The sequence below is a fragment of the Dipodomys merriami genome, unplaced genomic scaffold (assembly GCF_024711535.1).
Source record: "Dipodomys merriami isolate MVZ:Mamm:240054 unplaced genomic scaffold, mDipMer1.0.p SCAF_1, whole genome shotgun sequence".
Classification (NCBI taxonomy): domain Eukaryota; kingdom Metazoa; phylum Chordata; class Mammalia; order Rodentia; family Heteromyidae; genus Dipodomys; species Dipodomys merriami.
The window spans coordinates 127,630,496-127,641,804 of record NW_027202270.1 but is presented as its reverse complement, the minus strand read 5'-3'; the positions used below and the strand labels follow the sequence as shown (position 1 = coordinate 127,641,804).

Genomic DNA, 11,309 nt, shown 5'->3' with positions numbered 1-11,309 from the left:
AAATCAAGACCTGGGCACAGTCCCTGAGCTTCTTTTGTTCAAGTGCTCTACCACTTGAGCCACAGCTCCACTTCTGGCTTTTTTGGTAGTTAACTGGAGATGTCTCACAGACTTCCCTGTCTAGGCTGGCTTAGAACCTCCTGAGTAGCTAGGATTATAGGTGTGAACCACTGGCATTTGCTTTTTTGTTTCTGTTTTGAGGCACTGTCTCACTATGTTGTCCAGTTTGGCCTCAAACTTGTGCCCGCTTATCTTTTATGCCAGTAGCTGGAACTCAGGCATTTATCACTATATCTGGTTTCCTTGTACTTTTCCTTTCTAATTAACAAATTAATGTATAAACATTGACAACAGATTTCCTCTGCTCTTTCAAACCAGTTTCTTCTTCAGGATTTGAACATTTGTCCCACTTGACAGCTGTCTGGAGGAATGAAGAGGGTGGCCATGTGGACAGGGTATTTCAGATAAGCAAGTGTACATTCTACACTGAGACAACCCTCTCCTATTTCTAGAGAAATTGTTAGGGAAATGCAGAGACATGTCTACATATTTTCCTTCCCCAACTTCAACTTAAGCCCTGAATTTCCACTGAAAGCAGTCATTTGCACCATGTTTCTGCATTTAGACATTATTTATTTACTATACAAAATATTTACATCACCAGCTTCAAATGTCTGGCCCTTTCGCCTACCCTTACAGATATGTGGCAGGGCCTGGTCTCTGCCAAATTTCTGAAACCATGTTGATTCTGTCCTTGTTCACTTAAATGTCTAGTGAACAATAAGAGGCCAGGAGGGTAGCTGGCCTCTTAAGTACCTAGGCTGTAAGGGTGTAAGTAAAAGAACTGGCCAAAATAAGAAACATGAATAGAAAATTGCCAAAGAAACAACACACTTGTCATTCTCTCCATCATACTGTACTTTTTCTCTACACTGGCTAATTCTAGAGCAGGATTGGAACAAAAAGGTAAAAGTTCAAAAAAAAAAGATAATTTTGCATTGTGTGTGTATAGGGAACTGGAATAGAAAACCACAGCAGTACCAAAAAGTTCTGTTAAACTAAGACACTGATGCCAAAAGACCACCCTGGGGATGCAGCTGCCCCAGCTGGGCTGCAACAGTGCCTAGGATACTCTGAAAAAGTGCCATGACTATAGCTTAAAATGACTCCTCTAGCCAAGAAAATCAACTCAACCCCACAGCATCAGTCTCCGCTGGAGGATTGCTGGAGGGGAGGATGCAGAATCAAGAAGAGGAACAACTGCCCAAAACAGCCCAACCAGCCCACATGCCCCAGCTGGAAGCCCCGTCTGGGCCTGAGGGGGTAGCAGGATGATGACTACCCATGTCCCATGGGAAAAATGTGGGAAAGCAGCAGCACCCTGTCCTGGTCCCTGAGAGCAGTGACCATGTGGCATGGAGGCTCTGGGGGTGCAGAGGCCCTGATGCTGGATCCCAGACCCCAAGGATGGGTGAGGTCAGCACCCATGCCAAGAAAGGAGTGAGGTCAGACAGGAACCATAGCAGCGCAGAGGGCTTGTTCCTTATGATCCCTGGGAACAGGAGGGCTCAGACATGCTTCCAGGAGGCCAAGGCATTGCCACAAGTCCTGCTTTGTCTCAGGACTCTGTGTTCTTGCTGGTTTTGGCAATAAAGATGGCTTGTAATATTCTGAGTTGAATGCCCCACTGGGAATGGTGGCTTGCAGCAAAGCCTTCTTAAAAACAGAAACTAGGGAAGTCCATGTGATTTTGAGCCTTAAATAGAAATGGAAAAAGATGTTGCCATCTTCCAAGAGACAATGGCAGGTTCTCTTCAATCATCACTCAACAGTGGACTTCCCTCATTGCTTCCTTCCCTGTTGTCTAACAAATTTCTCTCCCTCTCTGTCCACAGTGGCCTCACCCATGGAACTTGTGACCATTGTTTCCTTATCTTAGCGCTGCCCAAGAACGCCAAGAGAACATGCAATTGCTGGAACGCTACTTTCACTGTCCCAGTCCTCTGCTACTGAAACTTCTTCAGCAGAATTCTAAAGACTATCCAGCTTTTAATAGACTGTATAACTTGGGAAGTCAGTGGTCAGGTCCGGTTGTATCTCAGTGCAAAGAACATGCTAAGGGAAAAGTATCAGTAGTCTTCGAGCCAGCCATATGCCTAGAAATGTTCCCCATACAAGGGAGACTCACACTGGGCACTGGAGGCTAAAGCCTAGTTATCCTTCACATTCTTCGGTCTGACTGCTTTTCTCACTGGCTCAAATTCAAGAAGAAGCTTAGAGAGTTCTTCTTTATGAACTAATGATCATTTCCAGAAATGCCTACAGGGAAAGTGCCTTTTCCAGTTCAGACACCACAAAGAGACCTTTTTGTGCTATCAGTCTTCATTAGAGGTAATCCAGTGCCATAGCTGGGCCTGCCATTGCTCACAAGAATAAAAAATTTAAAAAATCAAAGATTTCTTGTGGAGGCCATTTTCCATCTGTGCTTCTCCTGCTGCTGATGAGCAGTGGTGAAGTCACCCAGAGAAGGGCTCAGGTGCCAATATAGTCAAGTATTCAGGGCAAAAAAGGGCACACTAGAGGAATAACAACAGAGGGCGCTAGAGCAAAGCATGACTTAAGGCTCTAAGCATGCCAGCTTCCCCAAATAGCTGAGCCCTGGTATCAAACCCCTCAGCCACTGAGGCAACTGAATTACTGAGATCTTCAAAGGACCAAATGAAATGACAGCAGCATGGTCCTCTTCTTATTGACTGGAGAGCTTAGATTAGGTCCCATGTCAAAACATCCTGTGGGAAATAATGGTGGGGAAGGGCTGAGGTAAGGACAAGGCTTGTAGGTGATAAATTACTCCAGACACAGAGGAGCATGCGGTATCTTCTGGCTGATGGATGGTTATGTGTGTTATGGTCAGTGGTATGTCTATAACATGTGCCCAGACGCTCTAATGAGAGCAAAAGAATCAAGCACAATAGGAGAATAGTCAAAGCATGCCAAAGCCCTCGCAACCCTCGCTGATAGCCAGCTGCAGCATCCTGTGCACCTCTTCATACGAGTCATATGTTGGGAGGCACAGCTGGTTAAAACTGCAAAGGCAAGAGGAGAAGTGATTACTTTGTAATACTAGAAACACGATAAGGCTACAAAACTAATCCCTAACAAAGACATGCATCAGGTAGTCAATACCTACCATGTATGTGCGGTAGGAAGTGTGCTATGGGTAGGAGCAGCAATAATCTGAAATGAAGGACAGAGAGCAGCAAAGCCTCCAGGTGGTAGCTGAGAAGAACCTGTTGTAAACTGAAGTAGCCGAGCCAACTCCTCTTGGGTCAGACTGGAAATCACAGTCCAAAACCACCTCATGACCTGGCAGAGAGAGTTCAAGACTAGCATCACACATGGTGTAGCCTACAAAACTGTTTCTTGGGGGAAGGAAGAGGAGACTCCGAAGTGGGGACATGCCCCTGTTTTCAATTGTTGAGAACATAAGAATGGTTGAGTCGACAGCCACACAGGAATTTACATTCTCACATGGTAAAGAGGGTAATTAATGATGGCTTGGCTCTATTTGTTTGCATTTCCAATTCACTACTCTGTGGCAGTCATCGTAACAACCCATATGAATCAGAACTGGCTTCTGCTCAGATCATCACCAGTCTTCCCCACATATATCTGCTCTCCCCCACCACCCTTGTCCAAATGTTCAGTACTTTGACTCCTCTACATTTTTCTTCTGAAATTTTTTTCCTTAAAACATAGAACAGAAGTGGCGCTGTGGCTCAAGTGGTAGAGGCTAGCCTTGAGCTGAAGAGCTGAGGGACAGCACCCAGGCCCAGAGTTCAAGACCCAGTACTGACCAAAAAAAAAAAAAGAAAACATAGTACAAATCCAAGAGAAGCAAGTTTGGCTCATTACCTTTTCTCTGAAATGCCATGAGCCACCAACAACCACAGCATGGGCTTTAAAGTCAGACACACTGATGTCACCAGTCCCACACATCAGCAGCTGAAGAAAGACAGCCAGAAGTTACTAGGGCAGAGGGACAAAGACATAAAGACAAACACTATACAACCAAAATTACCTGAGATGACATGAAGACAGAATAAAGACAGAAATTCAAGTCACAATGCCAGAATATTGCTTTGGGAAAATCAATCACAATAGATTCTTTTTAATTAAAACAAAGGACAACCAAACAAGGTGGTTTATGCCTGTAATCCTAGCTACTTAGGAGGCTAAGATCTGAGGAATGAAGTCCCAAGCCAGCCTCAGTAGACAACTCCCTGAAACCTGTACCTCCAATTAACCAGCAAAATGCTGAAGTAGAGCTATGACTCAAGTAGTAGCCTTGAGCAAAAAACTCAGGGACAGCCAGGTGCAAGTGGCTCATGCCTGTAATCCTAGCTACTTAGGAGGCTGAGATCTGAGGACTGCAGTTCAAAGCCAGCCTGCGCAAAAAAAAAAAAAAAAAGTCTGTGAGACTCTTATCTCCAGTAAGCCACTCAGAAAACTGGAAGTGACGCAGTGGATCTAGTGATAAAGAGTCCTAGCCTTGAGCTGAAGAGCTGAGGGATAGCATTCAGGCCCAGAGTTCAAGCCAATGAAAAAAAGCTCAGGGACAGTGCCCAGGCTCTGAGCTCAAGCCCTAGTACCAACACACACACACACACACACACACACACACACACACACACACACACACACACACACACACACACACACACACACACACGAAAAAGAGAGAGAGAGAAAAGGAGTGACACTGATCAAGATTCATTACGCTTATCATTGGATTGAAACCCCTTTGTACTACTATTTAAAAGATACTATGATATGAGCAGGATGCCAGTGGCTCACACATATAATCCTAGCTACTCAGGAGGCTGAGATCTGGGATTGTGGTTCAAAGCCAGCCCAGGCAGGAAAGTCTACAAGACTCCTATCTCCATTTAACCACCAGAAAACTGGAAGTGGTGCTGTGGCTCAAATGGTAGAGTGCTTGCCTTGAGCTGAAGAGCTCAGAGGCAGTGCCCATGCCCAGAGTTCAAGGCCCACAACAGACAAAAAAAAAAAAAAAAAGAATTCAAACTTACAGGACTATGGAGAAAACAGAATTATGAGAATTAAAAAACAAAACAAAACAAAAAACCCCAGCAAAACCCAAACTAAACCTAAGGAGTCTTGACTCCCTTCAAAAAGAACTTTCTAAGCTAATGAGTAAATAGGAACAGGATTTGAAACAACTGTTAATAGATTTTATTGTTCCTGCTAGTTGCTATTATACAATGACAAATACATGATAAAATATCCCATGACTATTTCTCAGCAACCAAAATAATAACATTAGGTAAGAGGTCTATTAGAACTTTAGGCTGTAATATGAAGAATTCATTTTGTTTGGATATCATATCTGAAAGTGATATACAAAAGGTGATGAAAGTTATGTTAGATCTGAAGGAAAGTTCAGTTTAATTAAAAAACCCCCTCCATGGGGCTGGGAAGGCAGCCCAGTGGTAGAGTGCTTGCCTTGCATGCACGAGGCCCTGGGTTTGATTCCTCAGCACCACATAAGCAGAAAAAGCCAGAAGTGGCCGTGGCTCAAGTGGTTGAGAGCTAGCTGAAGAGCTAAAGAGCTGAGGGACAGTGTCCAGGCCCAGAGTTCAGGCCCCATTACCAAAAAACAAAACAAAACAAAACAAAAAACCTTCCTCCTTACAGTAAAGTTTGCAGAAATATACTACTCATAAAAAGCTATGGGAACTGGGTGCCAGTGGCTCATGCCTATAATCCTAGCTACTCAGGAGACTGATCTCTGAGGATGGCAGTTCAAAGCCAGTGGGGGTGGAAAAATCCCCATGAGACGCTTACCTCCAATAAACTGCTCAAAAAGTCAGAAGTGGCACTGTGCTCAAGTGAGAGAGAACTAGCCTTGAGTACAAAAAGGCTTAGGGACAGCACCCAGGCCCTGAATTGAAGTCCTAGGACCGGCACACAAAAAACTATGGGAAGTTAAAACTAGTAATTGCACAGTATGTACCATCTGTGAGAAGTTTAAAAAAGACAAATTCTATTTTGTCCATTCTTTTTTGTTGTTGTTGGTGGTGGTGGTCATGGGGCTTGAACTCTGGGCCTCTGAACTATCCCTCCGCTCTCTACCACTTGAGCACTCTACCACTTGAGCCACAGTGCCACTTCTGGTCTTCTGGTGGTTTGTTGGAGATAAAAGTCTCATGGACTTTCCTGCCCATGCTGGCTTTGAACTGGGATCCTCAGATCTCAGACTCCTGAGTAGCTAGGATTATAGGTGTGAGCCACCAGTGTCAGGTTGTCCATTCTTGATTTAGATTTTATTTCAGCTAATTATAATAAGAGTTTATCATCTTATAGTCATTGTTTGGTTGTTACAATATCAGGATCTGCAATATGAATATATTACTATTCATATATAAAATATATATAGTATTATGTCTAAATTTTTAATATAGGCATTTTTTCCTTATTTTCCTTTACATTCCATGAAAACTGGAACTTTATTTATCCCTATTTGCCCAGTATCTCAAAATATATGGATGGCATAGAGGATGAAGTCAGTATATATCTGGATACTCTATCCCTTTACATGGCACAAGCTATAAAGACTGTACATAATACCAATAGTTTACTTTAGAATCAATAATATTTAACAAATATTAACTCTTACTCTTGTTTTAAGCTATTACTCTTCATAATTATTTGCTGCTTTCTTATTTTTACATTATAATTTTATAAAGTTGAAGAAAGTTAATAAATGGAAGCGTAATAAAAGCAAACCCAATCCTTTGCATAAAGGGCTTACCTCAAGTTCATTCTCATCAAAAATAGCCAAAAGGTTCTCAGGAACCAACTCATTCAAGCCTAAAACAATGTTAAAGCAGAGTTTAGATCCATACCAACACAATGGAGCCATACCAACACAACCTCAAGGTCATGAGGAAATGGGATCCCACCTTTTAGGAAATGTTCCACCTCCTCTTTTACTTGACTGGCTAGCCGATATTGTGCCAGCAAGTTCAAATAGAAGATTTTATTTGCATTGGTGACTGGGGTTTGCGCTCCACCTGTCATGAGTTCTACAATCTAAAATGAGAGGCAAAAGACAAAGAGAGGTTTTAGATGGATGATTAAAAGATGTCATCTGCCCAACAAACAGCATAACCAAATTCTACCAGTGTTAACTAGATATTTCTATTGTACATTCAGCTTTTTAACTCACTTGCTTTTTTTTTGTTACTAATTTTTAGGGCTCTTTCTTCTACTGTCATATATTATTATCTACCATTTCTGAAGTGGATGACTGGATGAGGTCTTCTCTGACCTGGCCATTCTTTATAGATACTGGATATATTCACAGTGCTTATCACTGCCAAGTAGTGGTAATGCAACAGAATGATGCTATAGTTCAGGGCTATAGGTGTGCTCAGAGCATGTGTAAGGCCCTGAGTACAATTCTTTCTCTTTTTTTTTGGTCGGTTGTGGGACCTGAACTCTGGGCCTGGGCCCCAGCTCTTCAGCTCAGTGCTAGCACTCTACCACCTGAGCCAGTGCCACTTCCAGCCTTTTCTGTTTATGTGGTACTGAGGAATTGAACTCAGGGCTTCATGCATGCAAAGTAAGTACTCTACCACTGAGCCACCTTTCCAGCCCATGAGTATAATTCTTAGTACCACACAAAGGAAGTATTATGGTTCCTTGTTAGCAATGTTTTAATCTATCATCCAAAACTAAACCAATTATGTCTTCTGAAAGAAGTCCTTTTATGTCTCAGAAAGCCTAAGATGATAAAAATTATTCCCACAAGTTCTTCTATCACCAGAGTGAATCAGTGTAAAGAGCAACACCTTGAAACTTGGAGATCTTTTTTTTTTTTTTTTTGGTCATGGGGTTTGAACTCAGGGCTTGGGCACTATCTTTGCACTCTACTACTTTGAGCCACATCTCTACTTGCTATTTTCAGGTGGTTAATTGGAGACAAGAGTCTCATGGACTTTCCTGCCTGAACTGGCTTTGAACAGTGATCTTCACATCTCAGCCTCCTCAGTAGCTAGGATTACAGGAGTAAGCTACCAGTGCCTGGCTGGAGAGCCTAGATTCCAATCACATCCCACAACATACCAGTCACTTAGCTACTGAAGCCCTCAACTTCCCTATCTACCAAGAAAAAGGTGAACAAGCTCTATGGTTTTCAAATAGAATTACTATTCCCTAATAAACAACTAAGGGGTATTTAAGAAAGCTCTGCAACACAGCTGAAATATGGAATATGTGTACAGTAACCAGAGCTGTCTCGATAAGTAAATGAAAGCCTCCATTAGCTGTAAGATCAAATTTTAAGGTCCTTTTATAACTCATTTAATTGACTGAATGAGAACATTAAATCTGAATAACCTATTTCTTAGGTTACTAGAAATGTTTATTCACATAAAATAAACATACAGAAATACATATAATAGTAAAAAAAAATGCTCTACATTTTTAATACATTGAGAATTTCCCCTGCAGAATAACACACTATTCTTACCATTCTGTGATCCTCAGGCCTAAGGCTGTAATTCTGTATTCTATTGAAGAGCTGCCTTTTTATGCTGGCTCAATAAGACAAGCTCTGATCCCATGAGTACAAAGACAAATATCTGGCAACCCTCTAACTTTTAGAAAGGGTATATTATTAGCAGTTGAGTGTTAGCAGAGTTCACAATTTTTAAAATATTGCTACTTTGTTTTAATTACGCTTTCCTACTACCTTAACTTCATTATTACCACACAATGTAAAGAATTTTTGGCCAATAATTTCCAAATAAAAAATTTTAAATGTATAGGCACTTGTGTTATGATAAGAATCATTTACAACTATATTGACATTAACATTGTCATCCTTTCCAAATCAGCCTGCGTAGTGATATTCATTACTCAGGTTTTTATTTGTGTTTTTATTTTTTCCTAGTTGTTTGTTTTTGCTTCCATACTAGATATATTTTACATCTTTAATAGATAAAACTTTAGAGCCTTTTCATCACTTCAGAACATTCTGGTGCTGTAGAGAGAGCTGGGAAGAGGGAACCACAAGTTTTGTTTCTCTTTCTCACCTTATCCAATTGACCTGCTTTGTTATATTTCTCTTCTGCAAAGACCAGCTCCATCTCGGTCATGTCATTGTTGAGGATAAAACAAACTTTGGATTTGTAGAATTCTGGGTCATCTGTTTCAAAGTACTGTGGAGACAGAAAGATACAGAGCAGAGCATAAATACTCCTACCCAAAAATACAATTTGTAACTGCTTGGAACCACTTATCTCTTCAACCTTAAGGATAAACAATCAGCTCAGGTGGAGTGATCCAGAGCCAAAGGCCAGGCAGCCTTATAGAAAGGGACATCTAAAATGTTACCTTGTAATGCATACGTAGTCCTATGATTTGGGCTAGGAAAGATCGGGTGAAACGAGCACGGACCAACTGCTTGTAGGCTCCTCCTAGAGAAGATTCATAGAGACACTTGCCCACCAGCCGCCCTGCAAACTCATACATCTTTAGGCGCATATGAGTTGGGCGATTCGGGTTGGGATGCACCTGTCAAACAAATTGAAAAGTCCTGAGCCATTTCTCATCCAGCCAAGTTCTGAAAAGACCCTTCATCCTAACCCCATAGAATACAAATTGGGAAATATCCAGAATATCTGCCAAAAGGCCATGTGATAAAGTCTTGGTCCCCAGCTCCTGGCACTGTAGCACTTTCAGGAAGGATGTTTAATGGGAAGTTCAGATCAAGAGGTACGAGACAACAACAGAGAGCATGATGGCCCTAGTCTTTTCTTGTCGTATACATCCCAGCCATGATGTAAACAGTTTTGCCATACACTACCACCCTTGATGTGTTGTCTCACTACAGGTCCAAAAGCAATAAGGCCAAGATTCCATGGGCAGAAAATTCTAAAATTGTGAGCTAAAATAAACTTTTTTCCTTTATAAGATGATTATCTCAGGTATTTATTACAGAAACAGAAGATTAACACATCATGCCAATATAGCAAAATCTTTAATATGAAGATCAAAGTATTAGTCTTTCGAAAGTCACCTCTGGTAATTTAAAGTGTCTGGAGGACAAAGGGTAAACGGGTTTACTAAGCTGAAGAATCTTGGTTGAGTATGGAAATTTGCTATGATGCCTTCTCCCTAATCTGGAATTTCTTTCAGCCAGTTTATTTTTCTCTTGAAACTGCTATCTAGTCAAAGATCTAGCTCAGAAATCAACTGCCTCAGGTTATGTTTTGATAAAGTGATTAGTAATGATTAGAGTAGCCATAACACTACAATTTTTTAGTCAAATATTCAATTACCTGCATTTTCTTTCATTTTACAAATGAAATAATGAAGGCAAGTAGGAAGGAAGCAAACTGATTAGTTACATTATAAACAGCAAATTAAGAAAAGGATAGGGGGGGCTGGGAAGGTGGCTCAGTGGTAGAGCGCTTGCCTTGCATGCATGAGGCCCTGGGTTCCATTCCTCAGCACCACATAAGCAAAAAGAAAAAAGCCAGAAGTGGCACTGTGGCTCAAGTGGTAGAGTGCTAGCCTTGAGCTGAAGAGCTGAGGGACAGCGCCCAGGCCCAGAGTTCAGGCCCCATGACCAGACTCCCTCCCCAAAAAACAAAAAAAGAAAAGGATAGGGGTCAGTAGAATCTCAGGTCAATTTCATAATTTCAAACTCTTTTGTATCCATTATAACATACTCCACATTTTTCAGCTACCCATGAAAAATTCAAACTTACCAATGCTTGATTGTTGTCACTAAATCGGGTGAAGAGCTGACTGGTGGTATCAAAGAGTGCTTTGCAGATTAGCTCAAACCATTCCCGGCGAGGCCCTCCCCAGTCCAGAGCTGTAAAATATCAGGCAAATAAACAGTAACTCTGGCTCTCATGATTTTGTTCCTTTCACACTCTCTACATTCTATTCTACTACCTTACTGTTTCTTCATTGCAACTGCCTAAATAGTGGACATATTTTGAATCTCACTCAATTTCTATGGGATTGAGTATTATGATCTTCAAGCTAATGGAGACACAGATCAGAGACCCCATGAAATGGACTTAATAGGACTTTGTTCTTTTGGCTTAAATTCCTTTTTCTTTTAAATACCAGTATTGGGGATTGAACTCAGAGCCTTCTTTGCATTCTTACTTGGTTTTTTCACTCAAGGCTGGCATTATACCACGAGCTACACCTCTACATCTGACTTCCTTTTTTTTTTTTTTTGCTGGTTGTGGGGCTTGAAC

The 11,309-nt window shown here is 41.4% G+C and overlaps 1 protein-coding gene across 3 annotated transcripts in view; it reads right to left on the bottom strand.

Moving 5' to 3' along the window:
- Window positions 1-540: 540 nt before the first annotated feature.
- The window catches only part of Arel1 (apoptosis resistant E3 ubiquitin protein ligase 1), a 51,030-nt gene continuing 40,261 nt past the window's right edge, over window positions 541-11,309 (bottom strand). For 2 of the 3 annotated variants that reach the window (XM_070030039.1, XM_070030049.1), the window contains exons 13-20: window positions 10,803-10,912; window positions 9,424-9,603; window positions 9,123-9,248; window positions 6,987-7,116; window positions 6,836-6,894; window positions 3,916-4,005; window positions 3,191-3,366; window positions 541-3,086 (exon numbers count right to left, since the gene is read on the bottom strand). In XM_070030039.1, coding sequence (XP_069886140.1) covers window positions 2,984-3,086; window positions 3,191-3,366; window positions 3,916-4,005; window positions 6,836-6,894; window positions 6,987-7,116; window positions 9,123-9,248; window positions 9,424-9,603; window positions 10,803-10,912 — 974 coding nt within the window. In that variant the 3' untranslated portion in view covers window positions 541-2,983. The remainder of the gene's footprint in view (window positions 3,087-3,190; window positions 3,367-3,915; window positions 4,006-6,835; window positions 6,895-6,986; window positions 7,117-9,122; window positions 9,249-9,423; window positions 9,604-10,802; window positions 10,913-11,309) is intronic. The other variant, XM_070030028.1, reaches the window with a different exon arrangement.